Source organism: Theropithecus gelada, chromosome 10, assembly GCF_003255815.1.
Source record: "Theropithecus gelada isolate Dixy chromosome 10, Tgel_1.0, whole genome shotgun sequence".
NCBI classification, from domain to species: Eukaryota; Metazoa; Chordata; class Mammalia; order Primates; family Cercopithecidae; genus Theropithecus; species Theropithecus gelada.
In genome coordinates this window covers 44887517-44914456 of record NC_037678.1, presented here as the reverse complement: position 1 = coordinate 44914456, position 26940 = coordinate 44887517, and the positions used below count along the sequence as shown (strand labels likewise).

The window sequence follows — 26940 nt, the reverse complement described above, 5'->3', positions numbered from 1 at the left end:
CAAATGGTTGGAGGGGGTGCCGTCTGCAACCCTCCCAAGTACTGTAACCAGAGGGAAAAGCCATTTCCCCCGAGAACGTGCATCTGCAGAACGTCTAGACAGTCATAAAGAGGACAATTAAAAAAAGAAAAAAGCTGCAAGCCGCAGTCACTCTCCTCGCCAGGGTACCCACCCGGCTGCAATCTCCAGCTAACTGCCCGAGCAGGTGAAAAATTATAAAAGCAAGAAAAGCCAGTGTGGGCTAGGAAGAGGCCGGGGAGTCTGGGCCGAAAACAGTTTATGAGCAAGTGTTTTGAAATCCCGCTTTAAATAAGCTGGTAAATGAATTCAACCTTGTCAGATCTCTCTCCCCTCACGCAGACCAAATATTCCGCTGGCGTGCTGTCTAGACACAGATAACAAAGGACTTTTTACAGCGCGCAGAGACGCGCTGACAAAGTAGCCATTTAAAGATGCAGTATTGCTTTCTCGGCCTAAAACGATTTGTCAGATGGACTCAAATGAAAATGCTAAGTTATCGGTCTGGTTTGGGGTCTGCTGGTGGACTGGCTGGGGGCAGGGGGCTGGCTGCTCCAGAGAACTAGAAACCATCGTCTGTGATTGGGCTGCCCTCCAGGTCGCTCTTAAAATAGGACTGTACGTGGCCACCCAGCAAATAATTCTGGCTCTTCTTGTTCTAGGAAGGCGCCTGCTAAGATGTTTCTAACACCTAGTGGCAGCAATTTTGTTGTAGAACTGTTCACTTAAAGGGGGGTGTGTGGTAAAAAAGGGTTACATGGAAATGCATGGGGGAGAACTTGTTTCTACCTGCTCTGGGTGGACCAGAACCAAGAGGAGAGGAATCTGGTCTCACCTCCAACTTTGTATTTCAGCCCTTGTTATACAAAGGGTCGCTGTAAAATGAGTCACCCTTCCTTCCCAGGAAAGAAAGACAGGGTTGGAGGTGGGCTGACTGCAAGGGTGTGGCCCAGGGGCACACTCAGGTGACACCTAAACACCCTCTAAACTGGGGAGTGGGCCTCCATGCAGCCAGTGTTTCAAGGGTGGGTTCCAAGGGAGGAAGAACTGCATCCAGGAGCTCCTGGAGCCTCAACACAGGCTGTGCTCTGACCTCCTCCAGGTTACACTCCGGGTTAGCCGGACAGGGGTGGCTCTCCTAAATGGGGGAACTAGTTTCTTCCCCTGGGACTGTCAGCTTCCAATCTAGAGAAAGACCTGCTGCCTGCCAGATGCCCAGTGAGGGCTCATTCACTCCACCGACCTTTCTCTGATGGGGTGCCGGTCAAACGGTTACTTCCTTTCGATGCCTGCCCTGCTCATGGCAGCTTCTATACGAGACTGGTCTGCTCTCCTTCCTGCCCTCCCTTCATTCCTTCTTCTCTCTCAAATGTTGTAAAGCCCAGATGCTGGAATCGGGCAAAGCCCCTCTCTACCACCTTCAGGCTGTGTGGTCGAAGGGAAATCACCTCCCTGAGCCTTAGTTTACCCAGCTGTGAAATGCGGTCTCAATCACCTGTCCTGAAGGGCTATTGTGAGGATTAAATGTCCTGATGCATTTAACCCACTAACCAGCCACTGGCACAGCATCCACTGGCCTCTTTCAACAGCGAGGCCCTGGGCAGGCCCCTTCCCCGTCTCTGGGCCTCGAGGCCCTCACCTGTGAGATGGGGTGACCAGAAGTACCTGCCTCAATCCCATGCAACGAAGAGGAGATGGTAGTGCACGCAAGAGAGTGGAGCTCAGTGCTGGACCCGCAGCAGACACCCCACAAACAAAACCATGGTCAGGCTTAGGATCCCCACCAAAAACAGGTGTCTACACTAATCCTGCGGGGACAGTGCACCAGGGAGATACAACCAGAGGACCTCTCCAGCTGGTCCTTACAGCAGCCCCCCAAAAGGGTGATGGGTTATGTCAGAGGACTGAAGAGTTTTCCCCCATTTCTGATTTTGGTTTCTGCACTCTCATTTTTAATAATTGCTTTTAAATTGTTCCTAATCTTCACTCCTCTTGCAGCAAGCAGCCCACGAGCTCTGCCATCTGTGGGCACAGCCTCTGGTTCTGCCCCAGACATAGATGTGTAGGTTCTAGAAGGGATCTGCCAATGCGGAGGAATGAGCTCAAGACATGGAGCAATGTTCTTTTTCCGTTAAGGGGTTCAACTGAGCAACTTCCTTCTTCTCCAGGTGATCTCCTGTGCCTGGGGGAACCTGTGGCTGTGGCTGGTCCAAAGCTCCACAAGATAGCACATCAGTGAAGTGACCCAGAAGCCACTGACTCAGCATTGCCATTTAACAGAGGGACCCCAAGGCCAGAGGGGACATGGCTTATCCACAGCAACCCAACCAGGTCAGGAAAGAACCCAGGTGCTTTTTGCATGTATGACTTCCCCTACACATACCTACAGCCACTCCCTGCTGGCAACCATGGCAGACATTACTAATCAATTGCCACACTCCTTCTCAAAGAGCCCAGCCCTGCCTCCAGGAGCTTCCTCTCCCCACTGCACCAGGAAGGCTCTATCAGGCAAATACAACTTTTTTGGCCAACTCTTCCCCAAACATAGTCATGGGGTAGTTGACCTGAAAAGAAAGGATAAAGTATTCAGAGGAGAGATGAGAAATCCAGAAGGACAAGATCAGGGGCATTCTGGGAGCAACTGACACAGCTGGGCTCCAGGAGTCACCAGAAATACCCACAGCAACGTCCGGCCTCTGCACCTGTGCCACAGGGCCCTGCTTGGCCTGCCCTTCTCAACTCCAAGCTGACCCAAGCTTGCCCAAACTCATTGCCAGCCCACAAGGGTCTCCGGCAGGGCTCCTGAGCCGTGAGCTCTCTCTAGTCTATGGATTCCCTGCCCAGGGACATAAGTCTGACCCTGCGTCTCGATCGGGTCCTGACATTGCATCCACCCTGGGTTCAGTGTGTTTCCCTCTTCCCCTCTCACAGTGAGCACCATAAGGTCAGGCCAGGTGGTTCAGGCCTCTCTGCCACCTCTACCCTCACCTCGGGACAGCCTCAGCTCAGACTCCATCTAGGGACGGCCTCAGCTCAGCTCTCACCTCAGGACGGCCTCGGCTCAGCCTTCATCTCAGGAAGGCCTCAGCTCAGCCTCCACCAGCTTTGAATTCCCCAGGGGAGCGGGCACCTGAGTGTTTCTCCCCATTCCAAGATGTCTCCATTTTTCCTGCTCAGGTCAGTGCAGCCGTTTTCTGTCCAGCCTCATGTGAGCAATTATGGAGGAGCAAGAGCAAGTTGGAGAGGGGGTGTCTGGGGCCTGGACTGAGTTAAATCAGGGTTCCTCAACTTCCATCTGCCTGACCTTAGGAAGCAGACACTTCTTTTTGGGGTGGGGTGGGCTGGCATGGGCACTGCAGGCTGTTGAGTTGCATCCCTGGCCTCCACCCACTAGATGCCTATGGGGTGGGCACTTCCTCCATACCCCAGGTTGTGATAACCAAAAAGTCTCCAGACACTGCCAATGTCCCTAGGGGCCAGTTGAGAACCCCAGAGTTAGAGTATCAGGAAGCTACAAAGCACGGCCGGCAGCAAGGGCTGAATGACGACCACATCATCAGCCTCAGCACCCAGTGGTCGACCTCACGCTGCCAGGCAGGGAACTTGTTGCCAGGCAGAGCCTCACATTCATTCTCCCTAAGGAATCAGGGCAAACGCTCACATCCACATTTGACAGATGAGGCGAATGAGGCTAAAAGAGGTACAGGCCTTGCTAGGCAAGAACTAAGCCTAGAGCCAGAGAATCAAACTGGAGATTCTGCCTCTCACCTGGGGCAGCACCTGGAGCTTCCTGTCACTAACGGCTGTGAGGACAAGGTGGCTTCAGGGATGTTCCCGCCTGCCCTCCCCTTTATGGGGCACCCAGGCATGGTGAGCATGCCCTGAGTGGGTGGGGGTGGGAATTCTGCCTCTTTCCCCAGGGGTTTCTTTGGCTCAGACCTGGCTGAGCGCTGCCTCCAGGCCTTCGATCCCGGCTGGCAGCCCGCCCCAGACTTATTGGCACAGGCTGTGGGGTTTTATTTAGACGGTGTCAGCTAAACAGCTCTGGGCGCATGGGCCCGAGTGGGCGTCAGCTTGATTGGGTTTCAAAACGCGTTTCTGTTTGGGAGCTGCCTCTATCGTTAGAAATTGGTGCACGTTTTGTTGGTAGGGCTGGTCACTCGCCGGGCAGGCGGAGGGAGAACCGGCTGTCTCCTTTGAAGCCAGTTTCCCCTCACGCCACCCACCCCCTCTCTTCTGTCTCGGCCCAAATCCCACTTTCTGGGGCCCTCCCCCAACCCCTGACCCTTCGGAACAAAGGGAGCATGAGTGTCTAGACCGCCAGTCTGAACGTGAGAAGGGGGTATTGTGTGACCAGGACAGAGGCCTGGCCTTCCCAGGCAGAAAGGTCGGTCGGGGAGTGGGGCGAGGTGAGGGGTGGCTCTGGCCTGGTCCACCTCTGTGGCATCAGACACTGCCCCGGTCCTCCTGGGGAGTCCAGCATCGGACCCAGCACCGGGAATCAGACCTAGGTCAGTGCCAAGACGGGACAGTCTCCAAATGAAACTCGGGGAATCCCCTCTGTCCGTCGCTAAAGGAACTAGTTCAAGGAGAGTTCTCACAACTGTGCCCACATAAATAGCTGTTTCTCATGATGATCAGCTAAGAAGCTTCGAGTACATTCCTGGCGCGGGGGACAAGGCGACCCAGGGGCCGCCCTGCATCTGCCTCCCAAGACCATGGGGAGGTGGCTCCTGCCTCCTACTCACCCTCTCTGGGTCTCAGGGACCTGTCTGTAAAAAGAGGCTGTGGCCTTTCAGACATGTTTGACCGCAGAAGCCTTCAATTGTGAATCAAAGTCTGATTCAGCAGCTCCATATAGCGAAGGGATGTGGACACAGCGCTGCTCAGGCTGACGTGGATCCCAGGGGCCAGAGGCTGCATCGCCCGGCAGCAGCCGAGGTCCACGGGGCACTTACTGTGTGCTGGGAGTTTGCTGAGCTTCTCCCAACACCTAATGCACTCCTCACCTCAGCTCCATGAGGCAGGAACTGTCAGTGTCATCCCATTTTATGGATACGGAGGACGAGGCTCTTAGGTGAAGGCACAGCTTGCCAGATTTAACCCTCCCACCTGCCTGGCTTTCAGCCCGGGGGCCTCCATGTGAAACCCTCCCTGCCTTTGCCAGCTGGGCTGCCAGGGAGTCCAGAAAAGTCCCCAAGTGAGCCTCTGACCTCACCCCTTAGGGAAGAGACACTGGGCAGCGGCTGGGGGCACAGACCACCCGGCGGGGCTGGGCCCAGTGCCTGCACCCACCCCCACCACTGCCACCCACCCTTCATCAGCACTACACATGCAAATGCTCCTGAGAATATCCCCCATAGAAGAAACTCACCTCCATGTGCTGGAATTGCAGGCATTTTGACTTTTCGCCTGTCACTTATCAAATTCTTTGAATTTTTGGTTAAATAAGGAGTGTATATCACTTTTTACAATCAGAAGAGCCATGGCATTTTTATTGTGAAGCAAAAAAGGTTAATTAACTGTAGCAGGAGGCGGGGTCTCCACTGCTATGTGGGGTGTACAGGGTCATGTGCAAACAGGTGGCAGGGGCCTGGAGAGCAGGCACACACCCCAGCCTGCGCTTCTCCTGCTTGGGCTCTGTCCTGGGAAACACTCACTGGGGATGAAGATCTGGCTTCTTCTGAGTTTTGTAAGTGACCCGCCCAGCTGACCCCCACCTGCTGGACCTCTGGGGTGGAACCTGGCCGTCTACTGCTCACCCACCAGTCGGGGAGGATCCAGAGGCTGGGGATTCTGGAACTTGCACCTCCTGGGAGAAAATGTGTGAGCATGCAGGTTCCTGCACTCGCCCCATTTCAGCTCACATCCGAGGGAAGAACTGTGCCTGATAAATGCTGATGCCTCTACACCCTGAGGCCTGGGGATCCTGCTTACAGGGCTACCAGAGAGGTGGGGTTAGAGAAAGTTGGTCCTGGTGCCTTCTCCTCGTCCCTACCAGCCCCTCAGTCTTTTCCTACAGGAGTTCTGAAAAGCTGTTCTACAGTCATTGGTTTTCTGGCCAATTTCCTGTCTGCCACGCTAGAGCTGGCCTGTCTTTTTCACGGTTGTGTGCGTCCAAAACACTAGGGCCACCACATAGTAGGTGCTCAATAAATGTGTCAGACGAGTTCACGAATGGCGTGAAATATTGAGTAAAATTACCCATTAGTGAGGTTCCTAATTGTGCAAAATGGCAAATGCCACCCAGTCTTCTGGTGTCCCCCCCATTAACATGGCATGAGGGGAGTCTCCTTCTCCCCAACTCTTCCGAAGGTCCCTCCAGCAGAGGGGCTGCGCTAGGGGTTCTTGTGCGGGATCTGAAGGAGGAGGAACAGACCGAGGACCAGCCAAGGCCCCAGACTGACTGAGAGTCGAATCACAAACAGTCTCTGGGCCAGTCTAGGAGGGCGAAGGTGCCCAGGCTGCAGCAGCCCCAGGGACAGGCACTACTGGCACCACTCCTCTCCCCTGAGCTGATGCCAGCTCCGACTCCCCAAATCTCCTTTTGTGTTTCCTCAAGGATGGGGTAGGGAGAACGTTTTCCCCCGAAGAAAATCATTACTCTGCTGTTGGGGGTTACACAGGTCACAGTAGAGGTGGGAATAAGACAGGGGAGGCAGGACCCTCACCCTCACTCTCACCCCTCTCAGAGGAAGACGCTGCGAGCTAGGGCCGGGTGCACCATCTCCCAGTCCAGACCGTGTCCATTTCATGTTCACGGGAGCTCAGACCCACCTCACCGGTGCCTGCAGCCCTTGTTTCAGAGCCACCCCCGCTGTGTGGTCTTGAACAACCGCCTCCATCTGCAGAGTGGGGGAAAAGAACCCTGGGTGTGCCTGGGAGGGGCTGGTTCCTGAAACCTCCCCCTGGGTAGAACTCCTACTCACGCTGCAAGCCTCATTCTCACATCTCCTTCCCCAAGGAGCCTCCCAACTTTTCACATCCCACCACCCTGTTCTCCCTTTTCATGGGTAGGTCCCGGGGCTTACAGAGCCACCGCTCCCCGAGTACTGGCTACGTCTTACTAACAGAACAGGCTGCGTTTCTCGAGCATTTACAAAGCACCCGGGACTGAGCTGAGCCCTTGCCAAAACTGTCTCATTTAATTCTTACGATGCCCCTGTGTACTGGGTGCTTATTACAATCCCCATTTCACAGATGAAGAAACAGAGGCTCATAGAGGAGATGCAACCCGGAGGACACTCTTATGTGGTGACCACTCACTCCCTATGGAGGGGGTGTGGCCTCACCTGGACTTCGGCAGCTGCAGGCACCAAGGCACAGCCCACCAGGTGTGGGAAGAGTCATGGGGGCAGGTAAGCATTAGGCTGTCAGGGCTGGTGGCAGGAACTCACAGGGCGGCTGGGACAGGGGACTGAAGCTCCCACCTCATGACCAGGGTACCCAGTACTCCTGAGCCCGGTCCCCCGAAGCCCCTCCCTGCCAGGCCACTGCTCCTTCCAAGGGCCCAGGTCTGTACCTGGCCTGTGGCTGGGGGGTCACAAGCATGGCCACTTTTGGCCCCAGGAGGATTTAATTCCTTGAGGGCTGAGGCTGTCAGATGCAGAGGAGGCCAAGTGGCTGTCCCACCCCATGCCAGCGGGTGCCACTGGCAGGGCGGCCTGTGGAAGCCATGGTCACCTGGAGCCTGAGCAATCTCCATCCACCTCCTCTTGCCTCGATACTCTTCATTGTGGAGAGAAAAGGCAGAGATCCTGGCCAGGCTAAGTGGGAGGATTCTGTACTATAGGACAGCACTCAGCAATGTCTCAGGGCATAGGGGGGCTGCCTAAGTGCTGCTGGTATTAGGACTATTTTCTGGCTTTCACAACTCATCATAATCAACTGTTTACCTCAATCCCTGTTCTGGGTCAAGGTGTCCCAGGAAGTGGTCAAACCAAAACCTCATCAGAATTAAGCTGGCAGAATCAGGGCATAAGGAAACATGGCAAAACCCAGACAAGTCCCGAGGCGGCAAAACCACGATGTCCACACTCATGCTGTGAGGAGGCCAGGGGGCGGCCACCTCGCTCCGCGTCCCTGCCCAGCAGCCAGGAGCTGTGTCTGAAGCCCGCCTACCCCACGCCTCCCAGGGCCAGGATCTCACATTCCAGCCGACCTGCAGTGCCTCTGTGGGCTGCAATAAAAATTCCTAGACAGGTAGTCAGGTAGGAGGCAGGCCCACAGGATGAGCAGAGAGACTAGGCACAGAGTGCCAGGTGCCCTCCCTGCCCCACACAAGTCAGAGCCAGTGGGCTCGGGAGCTGCCTCCTCGACCTTTCCCCCTAGTTCTTGTAGGATGAGACCCAAGCCCAGGATCCGAGACCTGCGTCCAGGAAGGTCTGCCAAACCGCAAGCCAGACAGGCAGCAGAACCTCCCCAACACCTCCCCGCCCCGGGACTTTTCCTAGCAGTAACTGGGTGAAGGTGGGGGCCAGCACACGGCAGGTGTAATTGCAAGGCCTGGGGCTGGGACACACCTGAGCCCTTTTCTTCACTTGCTTCCAATTGTCTTTCCCTCTCCCCAGAGCTAAAAAGGTACAGGAGGAGGCTAGATAATAAGTCACAGACCTATTCTGCAGAATATCCACCCATTTCAGACATTGTAAAACAATTAAATTATGGAGTTTTTTGTTTTTTGGTTTTTTTCCATTACAAAAAGAGAACGCTGAGATCTTGGTTAAAAATACACAGAGATCAGGATGCCACACAGCTGTGACCTGGGGCAGGATACAGACACTCTTTGAGTCTCAGCAGGCTCTTCTGCAAGCCTTGTGAGGTGTTGGGTGGTGACGGGGCACCAAGGAAGTACCCAGGGAAGTGCTGGCCTGTCCATCATCACCAGCAGGCTGAGATTCAGGCTGGAGTCCCATCACCAGCTGGGAGCATCTCTGAGCTTTCTCTGCAGGTGAGGACAGGAGGTCCTTCTCCGTCCACACCTCTCCACCTCCCAGCCCTGCAGCAGGGCCACAGAACTCCATCTACCACTTTCCTGAGGGCAACATGACCCTGTGACCTTGATCTCATTAGAATCGAGTTGCCCCTGACCTTCACATAGCTGGGTGACCTCCAAAGGCCAAATAACAAAGTGCTTCCATCCTGCAGGAGGAGCAGCGGATCTGTAACTGCTGATTAAAGACCCACGAGGGGCTTGGGACACAGCTCCCAGATGACACTCTCAGCCTTCCTGATTTTTGCCATACCCAAGTACTCCATTAAAGGAATTAAAATTCTTCAATATTTTTCTTTTCAACTGAAAGAAAATATTCAATTGATTTACTTATTACTTAACCCGATGTTAAGCAATAATACTCATGAAATCGACAATATACTTGTTATATTTTTCCTAACATACATTCACGTGAGTATGGAACTATTACATTTTAAATGCTCATCTACGTGCCATCTCCAATTTTCTCATGGGCTACCGTTTGCTTTGTGTTTGTAGATTTCTTAGAACTGACATGGGAGGGTGGCTACGACACAGGTGGGTGCAACGGGTTCCACATCCAGCCGAGCCAATTACGAGTCATGCACCCTTGGGCAACTGACTTCTGCCCTCTGAGCCTCAGTCTCCTTATCTGTAAAACAGGTCTAGTAGCTCTTGGAGGGTTGCATGTAGCGCCATGTAAGACAGGTCTAGTAACTCTCGCAGGGTTGCATATGGTGCTGTGCCTGGCACATGGTAGGCACTCGGGAAATAAGGGTACGGGGGTCCATGTTGCCCTCACAACAGGAGGAAGTCAGGACTGCTTCCCGGCACTTCTGTCTCTAGATGAAAAACAGGCCTGAGAGCCACAAAGCTGGTAAGTGAGGCTGCCGTGACTGACCTGGCATCCCAGTGCTGCAGCCACACTGCTCTTTTCTTTTTCTTCTTCAGAGCATGCTAGAGTGGAGAGCAGAGGAACCACTGCCTGTCAGCCCATCTCACTCCAACGAGGCTCTTCCAACACCCCCGTCAGCAGCCATGCCCCAAGCCCAGGACACGAAGCTCCACGCTGAGGTCCACGCTGTTTGGGAGGAAGGCAGCCTCGGTGTTCGCCGCCTCTGAGTAACCACCTCCCCAAGACATGATTCATACCCGTCTGGGGTCACCCACATCCTCGTTCCCTACAAAGGAATGCAGGCCAGGTGAGGCCGGCAGGCGGTGGCTCTGGGCTGGAGCCCAGCGCGGCTGGCATCAGTGGCTGATGGGCTGACCCAGCCCCAGAGCTGCTGGAGTCTGTCCAGTCTCCAAGGCTCTGCCACCACCCTGGGCCCCCTGGCCGGGGCTAGGACAGACGCCCAGGTCTCTGGTACCCGTTATGGGCCCAGATTCAGGTTACAAAATGTTTTCCCCACAGAGGCACCTGGCATTTCACCGCTAGAGAATCAGACCTCCAGCCCAGCTTGGCCCTTTCACAATCCGTCTGCCCTGCTTAAAACTGCAGGCCTGGCCGGGCGCTGTGGCCTGTAATCTTTGGGAGGCTGAAACGGGAAGATCACTTGAGGTCAGAAGTTCAAGACCAACCTGGCCAACATGGTGAAAACCTGTATCCCAAAGTATTGGAATTACAGGCGTGAGCCACCATGCCTGGCCTAGCAGTACTCCTCTGATCAGCACCAGAAGGATTTTGTGGCTGAAAAGTGGCCTGAGTTTCCTCCCCCCCATCACCAGACCTCAACTTACCCATCTGCAAGCTTGGGGCTGGGGGCAGCTCAGCAGGCTTGACTCTGCCACACCCTGCGATTACTTGGGGGGTTTTAGGAAACCCAGCTGGCCAGGCCCCATCCCAGAGGTAGTGGGTCTGGGGTGCCGCCACAGCCCCTCAGGTGGTGTTAATATGCGGCCAGGACTGAGAACTACCACATTTTGAAGAAGGCTAGAGAGGGTCCCTCCAGTCCAGATGTTCTCTGGACTCTCTCCTCACCCCTCCTGGGGAGCTCAGATCCTGCCCAGGCACCCCACTGGTCACAGGGACCACTTTCTCCCTTCAGCTGCAACCTGTTACCGACAATTTCTGCTCCCTCCCACTCTGAGCCCAAGGGATCGCTGTAGGTACACTTCTAAGGAGGGAAGTGTGTGGAGGATGGGAGGAGAGGAGGAAGCAGCAGAGGCCCCCAATCAGCCCATCCCTTAAACCAAGAGACACGCGGTTCTGAGGCTCAGGGGAAGGTGGGCTCATCCCTGCCTAGCCGAGTGAGGCACAGGCTTCAGGAAGAAAGAGGTATGAGCCCGGGCGCCCCTGGGGCTCCAGGAATGCCAGGAAAACCTTGTGTCCAGAACTTTCCCCTTTGACCATGGGCTGGCCAGTGGTCCTGCTTCTCTGTGACTCTCCCTCCCATTCTGTGCCAAGACACTGCAGCCCAAGTTCAAACCCTGCTCTGTGGTGTGCTGGGCAATCCCTGGCAAATGACTCAGCTCCTCCTCCTCCACGCGACGGGGTTGCCATGAGGATGAATGAGACAGAGTGTGCAAAGTGCTCAGTGAGCACCTGAGCCACTGTCAGTAGGAATCACTAGGGTTCAAAACGCCACGATGTCACAGGCAAGAACCCAGAAACACAATCAAGGAGATAAAGTTGTTGGGTGTCAGGTTCATTCCCTAAATACTAACTGCTTCCCAGATTCTCCCCTTTCTTGTTTTTGTTCCTGAACCCCACCCTCAATTCCCCCCTGAGTCTATTCTGGGAAAAGGATCCAGAGCTCATTCTCACTAGAGTGAAAGGGAATGCCTCGAAGAGCAGAGCTCAGGACTTTTGTGTAGAAAGGCTGGCAAGAGAAAATGGAGGTCTCTGTGCATATTTCCGTTTTCACCCTTGATTTTAAAAAAAGAAAAATAACATACTGTCAAGGAACCAAGGATAACGCTTACTCCGGGCAGTCATGCTCTTTGGGGAGCCTTGCTCTTGGAGTCACACTTGGATGCTGCTTCACTAAAGTGCTGGAAGGTCCCCGCTACATGGCAGGTGAAGTGTGGGGCTAGGCCATCCACAGGTGGGGAATGTCCGTAGAACTCATGGAAGGAACTGCCTTGGGACTCACACAGGGTGACAAGGAGGAGCAGATGGGAGTTGGTCCTGGTGGCTGCATGCACCAGGATTTCTGCAGCCCCCACTAGTCTTTTAGTCAGCTGTTTGTCCGCACAACTTCCAGTTTTCTCCATAAGGATCATCCACATCCCGATGGCCAACAGGTGTCATCACTTGAGCCCTCTCTGAACCCCGACTGGGAGCAGGCACTGGGAGTACCACCTCGGTGAGGATCTGAGCCCAGCAAGGATGGAGGGTGCAATTGATTAGCAATGTCTGCTATGGGCAGCAAATGGGGGATGCCGATCGAATGCCGTGCACTCAACATCCCTCATCTATACTTTGAAAGTCACCAGACAGCTCAATAAATACTGGCTGGATTCTACAGGGTTACTGGCAAATTTCTCCTCCAGTGAACTTTCTCATAGCCATCCAGCCAGCAGCTAGACAGACACCAATGGAATGCTTTGCACTTGGTCCTGAGCTAGAAGCTGGAGATTCAAAACTACCTGAGACAGGCCCTTGTTCCCCGATGCAGAGTGGAGGATGCAGTGCAGCTATGCAGATGGGGAACAAACCAGAGGAAAGCATGGCAGGAAGAAATATTCCCCTTGCAGGCAGAGCCTAGATTTATATGGACAGTTGGAATTTGGACTCATAATTACACCTCTGGGCCATGTGGCAAGCAACTCTGATTACCCTCTAGATGGGAGGACAGTGACAATTCAGGGCCAAAACAACTAATAAAATCAGGCAAAATAAGTGGCACCATGTGTAAGTTCACAGTTTGGAGAATAATGCAGAGAACTAACAACCGCAAACATCTAATAATTGTCATTGTTGGAGAAATGAGTGGGAAATGGGGCAGAGGCTCCCTTACACGTGAGCCTAAACATTTAAACATGTGTTTCATGGTAGGTCCAGCTGATACATTTTTTAAAGAGGCAACATTCTTTGCATCTGTGGCTTATGACTTGAAACGTCCCTCCAGGTTTGGCGGGGGTATCCCTCCCGTGTCAGCCTCCCGTGTCAGCCTGCTCAGAGATCAAGATCCATAAACACAGGGAGAGATACACCCGAGATAGGAGTGCATTGAGCTGCGATCTATCCTAACAATCAACAGCAGCAAATGGAGTGGTGTTTAAAAGCTGGTTGGTGTTATTTCATCGGTTATATTCACCCATGTAATGACACCCTCTCCATCATTTCAATACACCCGCCTCTTTCTCCCCTATCATAAATAGATTAGAAAACCAGTTTCCTCCTATGGCCGTGACCCTATTGGCTTCTAAGCTCAGCTCCATATGAATCAGCCCTGGCTCACTGAGATGGCATCTGAAATGACTCAATAACGAGGAGGCACAGACACCAATAAATGAATCACGCCTTCCGCAAGACCAAACCTTTGGCTTTTACAGACACCAATTACAAAGTAGAAAGAAAAGAACAAAGAAATTACTCAGGGTGTTTGCGCAAAGTTGATTCAGAGGTTTATAGAATTATTACCGACTAAATTGTTTTTAGGAAGGCAATTAGAGCTCTGGCCAGCTACAGACATCAGCTCAGCCCGGTGAGGGGAATCTGCGGAACAGGCGGGGCAGGCACCAAGTTCCTGCAGGGTTCCCAGACCTGCGCGAAGTTCCCTGGCTTCACTTTCCACCTTCTTCTGGAAAAAGCTGTTCCGGACCTTGCAGAAATCCTAAGACGTGAGCACGTACATATAGATATACACACACACAGACTTGGCAAAAGTCTCTGTATTAACTTTTATTTTTTCTTCCTTAAATGTAGCAGCCGTAAGAGGACATTGAGATTCTCCCTTCTCTGGGAGTCTGAAGCACATCACTGACCATAATCCAACTCTCACGCCATCTCTCAACTGACATCCACGAAGTGTTTCAGATCGAAGTTCCGTTACCTGCTGCATAACTCAGGGGAATGAAGAAAGGCGTTTGCTATGGCCCCATGCAAATTCTGAGCCTCCCTAAAGGAAGTGTGGCCTCTGGGATGAATCACCCCACGGGCTCAAACCGAATTTTGTTGTCTGGGCATCTGAACCTTACGGGACAGCTTGTGCAGTCTGTGGGTGTCACCCATATCAGGGATGTGCAAGTCTAGTGGGCAGCTTGATGCAAGAGGGAGCCAACCTGAGCTCCACTCAACTCACACTCTCGGGCAGCCGGCCCGCTTACCACCAATCCCTACTTACCATCAGCACCAACACCCTCGTGGCCATTTATTGAGTATCTACTAAGAATCAGCCCTGTGATAGGTGCTTAAAAGACAATTTATTTAATCACCTCTGTGCAGCAATTATAAATCCTGGTTTATAAATGAGGCAGCCAAGATCAGGGAGCGTAAGGAGCTGACCAAAGACTCCACATCTAGAAAGAGGCTCAGCTGTGTTAAAAAGACCCTGGACCCTGCCACAGTCTCTCTCCCTGCGCAACTACCAGGTGCCAGGACTGCCCCACAGGCTGAGCAAGGCGTGTGGGGTGCAGGGTAGTCTCTCGGATCTGGTCTAGATGAGCAGAAGGGCAACCAGGCACCTGCGACCACTGGTGCTGAAAACCTCCTGGGGGAAAGAGCAGTTTGCATTTGCTCAACATTTCTGAAAACTGATTCAACTTCCCACTTCTCTTGCTGCTGAGGACACAGCCTGGAAAATCTGATTTCACCTGCCTGGGGGAACCCAGGGCAAAGCGGGGAGAAGGTCAGGCTCACCTGAGCTCGCCCTGTGACACACCTGTGGGAGGTGGGATGCCCATGGTGGACTCCAACAAGGGACCTCAGAGAAGCCTCCCAGCCTTGGCAGTTGGAATTCACATGTTTTGACAGTCCATGTTTTACATATATCATACATAAAATGCAAATGTATACTGTATATACTTGAAGATACATGGCTCTAAATATAAAAACACACCTTTTTATATTCTTAACCACTGACGCTCAGACAAATTCAGGGCTGGATTTGTCACTTTCATGCTCCCAAAGCCAGCGATGGAACTGGCCCCTCCTGGAGACCTTAAGGACCAACAGAGACTCTTCCACTCCTGATGCTGATGCGACCTGCATACTGGGAATCCATGACAACCTGCCAATGACAATAGAGGCTGACAGCTGCCACTGACAGACCCCACCACAGGCCCACGCTTTACAGAACATGTTCTGGGGAACAGGGAAACTGAGGCACACAATAATTCTGCTTCCACCAACTGTCAAAATATTTATTGATCTATTTGGTGTCAAGATCGTGCAACTTTTATCAATACAAGTAAGCACTCGGTACAGCCACCTCCCCTGAAACTCCAAAAGCCTATATTGGGGGGCAAAGGATATAGGACGGTTGCTTAGGACTTAAAAGGCAAAGTGGCATCTCGAAACTGCATGACCGCTAGCTGGTTCTGGCTGTGGCCGTCCAGCCGGGGGGGGGCCTAGCACCACTGCCAAGGAGGATTGGGAGGTGTTTTTTGCTGATGGTGAAGAGTTGGTTTGTGGAGGTCACAATCAACCTTTATCCACCATCCAGATCCCCGAGCCAGTGGGGATTTTCAACTTGCTACCAATAATTAAAACTCTCTTTCCTGCCATAGAGCCATTTCCCAAACCCACTGAAACAATCACAAAAGATTTTAGTTAAAAGACATCAAAAAAGGGGCCTGGCATGGTGGCTCACACCTGTCATCTCAGCACCTTGGGAGGCCGAGGTGGGCAGATCACCCGAGGTCAGGAGTTTGAGACCAGCCTGGCCACCATGGCAAAACCCTGTCTCTACTAAAAATACAACAAATTAGCCAAGTGTGATGACTCACGCCTGTAGTCCCAGCTACTTGGGAGGCTGAGGCAGGAGAATCACTTGAACCGGGAGGTAGAGGTTGCAGTAAGCTGAGATCGCACCACTGCACTCCAGCCTGGGCGACAGAGCGAAACTCCATTTCAAAAAAAAATAAGTAAATAAAAATAAAAATACATACATAAATAAAAGACATAAAAAAATAAAAAAGAAGAAGAAAACCAGACTATACTTCTAATCTTTCTGACTCCTTATTAGTTTATGGCAGGGACTGATTCCGAGCCACCTTTCTTCCTACCCCCATCCCCATTAACAACAAATACATACTAGAATGTGCTGGAGCATTAGGAATAGCTGATCACCACCTGATACCACCGAAGTTGAGTCATAATAGCTGCTTAGCTTGGTTCAACATGTGGCATCTCAACATCACCTCTGAGCAAACTCCACCTTCCTCCATGAGGAGGATATTAACCCCAGGACACTCCCAGTCTGCAGCAAGTGTGTGCCAAGAAGAACCATGCTAGGAATTCTCCTTCTGGGGGCATGCGGCAAGCCCTGGCAATGCATTTTTGCCATTTGATGGCCTTTGTAGAACTAAAGCCATCACTTGTGAAACCTTGGCCACACAGGACAACTGAAGCAGGTGCAGGGGAGGTGGGTCCGCATTGACTTCTGTACCTGTCCCTTAGCTCTAGAAACTCAGGCACAGCTTCCTGCCCCAAATAGTGGAAACTTTGGAGCATTAAAAATCACATTTTGTGTCAGAGGTGCTTTTCAGGTAACAGTCTTGACACCCCCATAAAACTGATGTCATTCTTCCACCCCCATAAAACTGAGGGTCAACTGGAGGCTCAGGAGGATACCATGCTCACCCCCGAAACGAAGGTCTTCAAAGCCTGTATCTTGAACACAAGAATCTGGAATCTCTTGCAAGTTCGCCTGCCCACTTCCTCCCTTCATCCAATGCATATTAGACTCCTACCAGGTTCAGGACACAACCAACAACCACTCTGTGCTTGGTGCCTGGGGGGAAAGCAGACATGGCACAGCTAATGACACAAAAATTGGAATTACTGCCATGACAGGTGTGACAGGAGGAAGACCAGGGTGCTCGTGGGCCCCAAACAGGACACCAGGCTGGGGGTCTCCCTAGGCGAGGCCCTGAAGGTGCCTCTGAGTGTGGCCTCTCAGCTTCCCTTCTGAAAAGACTCGTGTTCTTTCACCTGTCTCCCTACAAGAGCGGCAGCTTGCAGAGGGCAGGAATTCGTCTGTGTCGTTCCCTGACATTCTGCGGCCCTGGGAACAGCACAGGAGGTCAGATGTGCGTGGCAAATGGTGCTGAACGCCAAGCCCCTGCGGAGGCTGTGTCTAGTGATGTCCCCTATCAAGCCTACATTTGATTTCCTGGGAACGTTCCCCAGCTGCTCCCTAAATCTCTGCCACGACATCTGTTGGTGCTGGTATGTCAGAGATGCACAGAGGAGCTGGAGACAGAGACACCGGCTCCTCACACAGCCTGGCAAGGCACGTGTGTTTTGGGGAGGCATTTTCAATGAATGTCAGCCAGTGTCTTGCCAGAGTAGAATGGACCCAATTGCTCTGAGAGGTGGCCAATTCTTATGTGTTCTTCCCTAACAAATGGTCCAATATGGGCTTGCACTGTTGGGAGCCTAAAATACCACTGCAATGGCCAATCTTGCAAAGAAAGCCCTGGAGCTCAGGAGGTCGGTGTGGTGGAAAAGAAAGCCTGGGAATGTGGGCTGCAAGGTCAGGGAGCTTGGGTTTGAATCCCAATGGAGCATCAGTTCCTGGCTGTGTGACCTCGAGCAAGTATCTTACCCTCTCTGATCCCATTTTTGTATTCGCAAATTGGTGCAGTAGCTCTCTCAGGGTTGTTTTGAACACTGAGAAAAATGCGTCACTAATACCTGGCACATAATAATCTCTTCACATTCAGCTAGGAAAAAAAGCAGAAGCACAAAAATCCATCAGTCACCCGGGGAACAGAAAAGAGAAGCCATTCTGTGGCTCTCGGATAGCTTGGGGATGCCCCAAGCTCTTCCAGGTCCACCCCAGGGTGCTGAAGCCCCTGCCCTGGCTGGTAAGTCATTCTGGGATTCTTCCCAGTTTGGTGACCAACAGTTCTGCCAGTGCCTGACAAGACCCTGACAAGACCCCTGAGGTGTCAAGGTTTGGCTTTGTAGTGTCATCCAACGGGAAAATGAGGTTGACTGTCAGTACTCAGCACTATCACAGCTTCGCAAAGGGGTGCAACCCACCCCGGGGAGCAGGCAGGAAGGAGTGCTTGGAGCAGAAGTGAAACTGAAGACCGGCCCCTCCCCGACCCTCCCGCCGCTGCACCTGTCGATGGGGGGTAGGGGAGATTAGGGCCTTTCTTTCAATGGTTTGCCTCTCATACGCTCACCTGTTAAAAATTTCAATTGATTCTCAAAAAGGGGAGCCCCAAACCATCAGAAGCTACTGTTTTGTGCCTTGCCTTGTACCCCCTCTTCCAGCCTCTGTCCACCAAGCCTGGCAGTGGATTAAGGGAACCCTGCTGGCAGGCCCGAAGAGACTGTCTGGGGCTTCCTGGGCCGGCAACAGGCAAGCTGGGGTCGTTGCCAGCCAGGTTTGCGGTGGACCTGGCAAGGACAAGGAGTATTACACAGATAGTCAATTACCTCCATGTTCAAGGCCATGGGCCCCAGATGGGCCTGTTGATTCCAACCTTCCCAGCCAGTCCGAGGGTGGGCAATCTTTCTCTGGTGAAGGCCTTCTCATCACTAGGCACTCTGTTAGAGAGTGACCGCTAGGGAACCAGGCAGAAAGAACCATCGAGTCCAATCCACCCCACCACCGCCCACCTCCACGAACACACAGCTGCGCCAGACACCAGGCCACACACAGCCAGAATCTCTCGGCACCCTCAGCACAGGGGCTATTATCACCCCACTTTACAGACCTATCAGGTGACAGTGAAGGGGAGCACAAAGGGGATGGGACCAGCAAGTTTTGACATCTCCATCCCTCTGGCCCTCGGTCACACTCCTAACCCACCCACAGCAGGGCAGGTCACTTGATGGGACAGATGGGGTCTGCCAGCAGGTTCTGTGGGGCTTCTTGGTGACAGGGGAGACAAAAGGAACTGCCACACTTAAAACCCAGGAGTTTTATGTCAAAATCTAACCATTCAGCTGCCCTGGAATGGAAAGATCTGGCCACTCAGGGCCCACGTGGCAATGGTGGGCTGAGCAGCGGCCACAGTGCCTTTAAACTGGACTCTTGCCCCCGGTTCCCTGGAGACCACCCCAAAGACAACTGAGTTTGCTTCCCTGAGCCATGCTCCCCCAGCCTCAGGAAGCCCCTGGCATGGCATGGTACCATCCTCGTCACTCCAGAGGGTGCATGAAGAGCAGGTCCTCCTCCCGCACAGCTCCCGCACGTGCCCCAACCATGCGTGCGTTACGCAACACTTTGTAAAAAGCAAAAAATGGGCCCTCGGCTTCAATCTCCTTCTCTCAGCATGTGCACCATACAGAACCCAAGGCTGGCAGCAGCACAGCCTCCGAAATTCACCGTGTAAGAGTTCCTTCTCTTTGGGCAGGATCCCAGACACCGGGGTGCCTGCAAACTTGGTCTCTGGATGCTAACACCTGAAGCGAGAAGGCCACACCAATCCTCAGGTTTGGACCCTGCCACCAGCACCCTCCTCCAAACATTTTCTGGCTTTTAAACTATTGACCGGACTATAAACGTTTAAACTCCCTGGCCCTGGGCCAAGTTGGGAGTGGAGATGGTAGGGGTAGGCATGTGGGAACATCTGACCCCGTGGCTCTGGGGCAATCTGGTGGCGAGTGCATCTTGCAGCATGGAGGCTGCCTTGGGGCTCCTGAGGGAGGCAGCTCTGCTGTAGACGCTTCCAGCCTCCACGGACCTCCCGACAGCCTCACTTCTCCTGGGCAGCAGCACACACGGCTCCACTTTCCTTCTTTTTCGGACAGAGTGCATACGTTTGCACCACTTACAGGGGAGAATGTGCACTCTTCCCCCTTCTTACGTGGCCAGAAGTTTTAACCATTCCCAACCCAAAGAGAAGAGGGCAGGAAAGACCGACAGGAGTAGAAGCTGTGCGTGCCTGTGTATGAATGTGTGTGTGCACGTGTGTGTCTGCATGTGTGCGCATGCAAGCACCCACTCACAGGCGTGTGTGTGTTTGTACAGGAACAATTAGTTATTCTGTGCCTTGACAAACGCTAAACTCACCTCGACCCTGGGTCACACTGGGCAGTGTAGCTGGCTTAACCCAGACCTCCTGGGAAGCTGCGGCCAACTGTCTGACCTAAGACTCGGGTCACAGAACTCAACTCCCTTAATAACTCCCTTAGTACACCACAACCTAAAACCCAGACAGTCAGAAAACCTGCGGGTGAAAAGTCCCAGGGTTTAGCAGGCCCACAGGGGAGAACAGCTGGTATTAGACGTCTGTATTTTAACCCCGATCCAAAACATCAGCTTTCACTAACGCCGGGGTCTCTCCTTAGAAACGCAAATCCAAGATGAAAACGGGAAAACTTCATCTCAAGAGCAAGCCCCTGTCTTTGCTTCATGGCACACAACAGGCACTCAGTAAAGCTGAGTGGATGAGTGGCTGCGGAGTGGCCACAGGCCTTCACAGGGACGGACGTCTGATGGGAACTGAGGGTCTCCTGGCAACGCAGATGCTGCCCTCTGGCCCTCAAGCCCCTTAGGAGAAACCACTAATTGATTAAACAGTGGTCTCAGTAAGGGGCATTTGACCATGTCTGGAGACATTTCTGGCTGTCGAACCTGGGAGAGGGGTGCTGGTATCTAGTGGGCAGAGGCCAGGGGTGCTGCTAACACCTTACAGAGCACAGGACGGCCTTTCCTGCCTCCCAACAAAGAATTACTGGGCTCAGAATGTCACAATGCCAAGGCACTGTCTCTATACCCTCACTTGATTCAAGCAAGTGTCAAAACAGCATGTGCCAGGCAAACCCAGGGAAACCTGGGTGTCCTGTGAGTTTCTGATATTTTCTCATATTTGTTTGGAACAGGCTGGAGAAGAGGAATCAGAGGCTCGGTGACTCTGGCCAGTGGGTGGTGTTAAAAAGACAGCTGTCACCGTAGATACCACCAGAGATGGGCCCAGGGCAGGGGCACCTCCCAGGACCCTCAGGAAACGCCTCCCGCCTGAGCAGACACCGGATGGCCCCAGGTTCAGTCTTTTCCCGAGAGAGACAACTTAGCATCCATCTGGGCCCCAAGTTTGAGATAACAGTCAGAGGAGAAAGACCAGGGAGTCATCTCCGAGACGCAGCTGAACTGAAATGAGGTAGATGAGGTTGCCAGGAAAAGTGGGTGCCAGGAGTCCTTTCCTCAAAAGTAGCCGCGTCAAGCTCCAGGCTGTCATCTGTTAGGCTGTCACTCGTGCTGCCTGCTTTTAATCCCAGGACCCCTGGCTTTTTAAAAGAAAGGGTTTTCCCACGGGTATGTTTTGGGAACACTGAATTGCCACCAGACAGCAACCTCATCCCTTGACTGTCAGAAAAAATGGGGCCCCAGGAGTATCCTGTTACAGTCAAGCCCACTCCATTCAACATCCTGAGAGCAGACACGAAGGGGCTCTGACAATTTCAAGGAGGACCTGCCCTGGGGCCCAAGTTCCAAATTCAAGAGGCACGTGGGTGTGCAGTCCAAGAGAAACCACCCTGGCCTGGGGCTGGTGTGGGTTTTGGACCTTGGGCAAAACTTTCCACAGTGGGCTTTCCTCATCTATAAGCCAGGGATGTGAACCCCGAGCTTGCGCAGGCTCCTCTCAGGTCTGAAATTTGGGGTAGCTGAAGACCACACAGGGGAATCGGCAGTGGGTGGGAAGCCGGGTCCAGCCCACTGACCTCCAGCCAGGCTCAGCAGGGCAGAGACCCTATCTTAAAAGACTATAGAATTTTAGATTTCATCCATCACGGTCTCATTCTTCAGGTGAGGAGAGTGAGGCCCATCATGGCTTAAGGACCTAGCAAGGTATCTTACAGGATAGAAGCCACGTGGACACTGCCTCAAAGCCCAATTCCAAACCATCCATCAAGTTCTAGTTGCAAACAACTCCCAGCATGTACTAGGTGAAAAACAGCAGCCACTACTAGTTAAAAGAAAAACCAAGTAATAGCTTTTTTCCTTTCTTTTTTCCTCCCCTCGCTTCCTTCCTATCTTTTGGTATAAAGAAACTCCAGGAGACACCAGGCCTGACTACTTCCTCACCCTAGTCCTTCAGGGAAATCTGATGAAAACAAACAGTTACAGTATACCTGAATTTTAAAGACTGGTTGGTTCCCTGGCGCCTTGCAGCTTTCTTTCAATAAGTAGGGGGCTGTGTATACACAGAACACAGGACTAACTGGGGCACCCAGGGGCCAGCTGGAACCAGCCAGGGTTCCAGGTATTAACCCCAAGGGTCCTACTCACTTAAAGGCTGCCAGGGGCGGCCGGGCAAAGTGCAGAGGGTGGCAGCAAGGCATTTAGCAAGAGGCCTTGATGTCAGGTCAAAAACATCATGAAGGACTGAAGAGCCTAAGAGAGGACAGAAATAAGAACTATGCTTGTTTTTTTTTTTTTTTTTTTAAAGTCCTGAACCATAAAGAGAGACAAGAGCAAAATGCTGCACTGTGCCCAGCCCTTGGAATAAGGGTGACACAAGGATGTGTGCCCCTCGAGCAGGAGGTCCCCAAGGCAGCTTTACAGAACAAAGGGCAAAAAGTGAGGCAACGAGGGCCCTGAAGCAGCAATCCATCTAAGGCAAGACTCTCCAAACGTGTGCGAACAGATTTTCATAACATCCTCGTGCATTTCATTAGCCTCCTGAGTTCACAAAAGGCCTCTGGGAAGGCAAGTCGGTTCCGCAAACGCTGGCTCTGGGCAGGTCCTCCTGGCACCTCGCTGGTCTGGCGCAGGCCGGCTGGAGGGGGTAGGGGGAGAGCTATCCGTTCCCAGGCTGGGATGGAGTGTCCAGGTGGATGGATGGAAGGACCCACAGCCAAAGCCCGGCGAGCCTGGTTATTTTTACCACTCAAAGCTCACTGTATAGGCTCAGGGGCCACAAACTGGCAGCCGCCTGCGGACACTTGCTTATGAGCTGCCCAGACACTGCCTTCATTCCACGGCGGCTGCTTTCCAGCTATGGGCCCCAGCTAGGGGCAGCCTGGCCCCGGCAGGGAAGGGCTGTGTGCCCCTTCACCTGGGGTGCTTCTTGAGAGTGGGAATGGGGAAACGAAAGCTCTGGGAAGCAAAAGGTCCCCGAAAAGATGGGCTGGGGGACAAGGTGTAGGCTAGAAGCTAGAAGCCAGAACCCGGGAGGTGGTGGTTCAATTCCCTGCTCAGCCAAATGTCCACCTAGGTGGGCTGTGTGTGCAGGAGGTACGGACTGACTTATCTGAACTTTTGGGTGCACAGGCGGCTGCGTTAGCTACAAGGTTCAAAACCCCACTCCCCACCGTTGGTCCACTAACCCCTTTTAGGGCCAGGCAGTCCCAAACACAAACAGCCCCAAACTTTGACTCCTTTGTAACCACGGCTTCAGCCAGACTGAACCAAGCTGTCCAGACAGAGGCTATTTATAGGTGCGTCGGGGACACAGACACTGGCACAATGACACACACACATTCAAGATCCACGCTGGGCCAGACGCGCCAGCGCTGAGCCCTGGATTCAGACACCTGGACACACACGGTCCGCAGATCCGGCCCAGCCAGACCAGACCCCCAGAAAGACGCACACGCTCAAGAAAGGCACCCCGGCCCGGACACGGGAAAGACACACAGAGAGAGGCAGGAAGACTCGGAGGCACGCACTTTTGGGCAAGACCGCGACTCAGACCCCCAGACACCCCGAGAGACGCCAAAGACCCAGACAGAGCCACGCAGCCACGCACACTCCACAGACGCACGGACATCCACTCAGAGCCTGAGACACAGCGCCGCGAACACTCCAGACACACGCCCGGAGCCCCAGACACCTCGCAGACCAGACAGTGTCTCACACGCCCCTCCACCCCCGCCCAAAGTTGATAAAGAGCCGGCCTAATTGCTCCATCGCGACTGCCCCTTAGGGAAATAAAATGGAAACTTCACGGATCCGCCCGCACCAGCCCTCCCGCGCCGTGCGCCGCCGCTGGGCCCCGGGTCCGAGTCAGGGCGGGCGGGGCGCGGACAGCGGGGGCCGTGCCAGGCTCGCAGCGCCGCGGGACAAAGCCGGGCCGGCCGCCAGCTGCCGCGAGCCGGGAGGGCGCGCCCGGGGCGCGGCGGACGCTGCCGGGGCGCAGAGCGTTCGGTCCGAGGGGGCGCGCACGGCCCGGACCCCCGCCCGCAGCTGTGCCCCGACATAGGGTCCGACCCCAACGGAGTCTCCGGGGAGGGGGGCGTGGGGTCACTCACTGATCTCCATGCTCTGGAACAAAGAGCGTTTGCAGTTGCACGTGCAGGAGACATTGGGCTGCCCGGCGGCGGCGGCGGCGGTGCTGTTGACCCCCATCAAGCGGTGCATGGACGGCGCGGCGGCGCGGGGCGGGGGGCGGGGGGCGGGGGGGGGGCGGGGGGGGGCTCCGGCCGGCGCCCGGAGCTGGGGCCCCGCATGCAGGAGGCGCGCGGCGGGGGAGGTGCGCCCCGGCTCGCCGGGCTCGGGTCGCCGCCAAGTTCCCGGGGCGCCGCGGGGCTCAATGCGCGGGACCGCGCTCCTCTGCGCCCCCCCCGGCCGCCCCTCGGCAGCCCCGGGGGCGTCGGCAGTGCCCGCGGGTGGCGTCCGGAAAATGGGCTGGCAGCGGGGCGCGCGCTGCCGCCGGGGCTGAGCCTCTGCCGCTAGCTTTCCCCAGCCGAGCGCCTCCGCCGCCGCCGCCGCCGCCTCCTCCTCATTCAAGTCCAAGGAGATCGGGTTTCGCTCCGAGACCGCGGTCGGAGGCAGGCAGACGGTCTGACGTCAGCGCTAGACGGGGCTGCCGGTTCCCACCGCGCGGGGGCCGGGGAGGGGGCGCGCGCTGCGCCAATCCCCGCCGAGGTTCCCCCGCACCCCCTCCCCGAGCCGGGGGGCGGGGTGACGGGAAACGGGGCGGGCTCTTAAAGGGCCAGAGCTAGGCGGCCCACGTAGACCCGGCACCCGCGCAACGGAGGAGGGGCGCTGTGCTCTCTCCCCAACGGCGGTCAGCTTGGCACGCCAGCCCAGCGCACGCCCGCGGCCAGGGAGCCGAACTCGGTGCCAGCCGCACCCGGGCAGGTTGCTGGTGCGCCCTCCCCTCGCCCCCGTCCCTGGGGTCCTTGACCCAGGCTTTTGGGGCTAGCCTGTCTTCTGAGGAGCACAAGGTCCCTGGGGGCTCAGGGAAGAGAAATTGGAGAAAGGGGGAGGAAGCCCCCAAGATGGATCACCCATTGCCTGATTTCGCAGGAGACTGTCCGCCTTCAGTTCTGCAGCAGCTCGGAAATCATGGCCCACTGAGCCCCCAAGCGCTTTCACCCGAACCCAAGGAGGAAGACCAGGAAAGACGGGAACTCGCGTAGACACGCCCGGAAGCCCTTGTCATGTAAATAGCTGTCGGGGACTGGTGTACCGTCGCCGCCCCAGCCGGCGGGACCTGGGGCGAATCCACACCCATTGTCTGCTGCCCGAGGGGCCACCGACTGGGGGGCGCGGCGCCGGAGTTCAAAAGGGATATGAGCGGGAGGGGTGTACTTTTATTTCATTAAGTTTTAATTACAGGAGTGCTACAAGAACACATTCTTCTGGTTTAAAAAGATATTAAAATATTACATAAGAGACCTCCCCTCCCTGGCCCACCTCCAGCCTCTTAAGAATTTAGTGGGTCGCCTCTTAGACACTTTCTCAAAGCTTCACTTATTTAACAAGCACTTAAGGAGCACCTACCTGTGCCAGAAACTCTCCAAATACTAACTCAACCTGACACCGACTCAGTGTGGCCGAATGTCATTCTCCCCATTTTACAGAGCGGGAAGCTGGTCAGGGAAGTTGCTTGTTGAAAGTCACACGGTGGAGGAGCCTGTGTTCCAACCCAGGACCCTGGGGTAGCTGCCTCTCCCTCTCCCACATAGTCCTGATTCTTTAAATATCCACATATTCCTGTAATGCCTGGAGTTTTAGTAATTAGCAGGGACTTAGTGTGTGTTCAAAGCAAACAAACAAAAAAAGCTTTTAAAAAGTGTTATTGTGTTGGTAAACAGTTTGGATAGAGAAGGAAAAGCTGGAATTTGGGAAATGAAGGTGGCCTCAGGGGAGAACTTACCTAGACCAGAGTAAATTCATCCTTCAGAGAAAGCCGGTGCAGGAAGTGGGTTCCTGCTCTCCCTGCACAGGCACAGAGATGCCGCCAGAGCTCCCCCAGAAAGACTGGGAGGCCTGTTCGGGAGAAGTCAAGCCCAGGGATGTGGCTCAGGCTGGTCCAGGCTCTTTGGAGGAGTCCAAGAATGCCCAGCCCAGAGGGAGGTTCAGAGTCACTGACCATCTTCTGTTTGAGAGGAGACGCTCACTCTTGGAGCCACAGCCAACACTAGATCAGGACCCAGGCCCTGGCCCAGGAGTGGGGCAATACCCAGGGTCTACCCCAGATGGCACCCTGCTGTGAGCTGGGCTCCCTCAGCCCCTGCCTTGAGGAAGGTGCAGTATCATCGCCGTGTCTTTTATCAGGGGAGATATTGCTGCAGTTTGGCCTCTGCAACTTAAGAGAAAAGCTGAGGGGTCCTGAGCGGCCCTTGGGGGACCACTGCAAATATTGGCTGGGCCTGGAGATAACCTGGGTCCCATTCACTTCCTAGGGTAAAGGAGGTCATCTTTACCACTCCTGCTTTCAGCCATTTCTTCATTCATTCAATCAACTAACTCCGGCTGAGCTGCAACCCTGAGCCGAGGGAATTCAGCCATGCCAGACCCAGCCCCTGCCCTCCGGGAAGTCTCGGGAGACCTGGCTAGTCTGGCTGGGAGAAGTCACACGTTGATTGTCTTGGAAGTGAGATGGCATTTACACAATGGAGGCTGCACTGCCAGCAGGCAAAAATAACC

General features: G+C 54.2%; 1 protein-coding gene across 6 annotated transcripts in view; it reads right to left on the bottom strand.

Moving 5' to 3' along the window:
• The window catches only part of PMEPA1 (prostate transmembrane protein, androgen induced 1), a 63196-nt gene extending 36823 nt beyond the window's left edge, over positions 1 to 26373 (bottom strand). The window contains exons 1-2 of one of the 6 annotated variants that reach the window (XM_025399357.1): positions 24315 to 24601; positions 14995 to 15165 (exon numbers count right to left, since the gene is read on the bottom strand). Coding sequence is in view for 3 of the 6 variants with exons in the window: in XM_025399351.1 (XP_025255136.1) it covers positions 24315 to 24423 (109 nt within the window). In the remaining 3 variants the exon portion in view is untranslated. Of the gene's footprint in view, positions 1 to 5392; positions 6019 to 14994; positions 15166 to 24314; positions 24806 to 25295; positions 25451 to 26167 lie in introns of those variants that run through there. The other 5 variants (XM_025399356.1, XM_025399355.1, XM_025399354.1 and 2 more) reach the window with 5 other exon arrangements.
• Between the last annotated feature and the right edge of the window lie 567 nt (positions 26374 to 26940).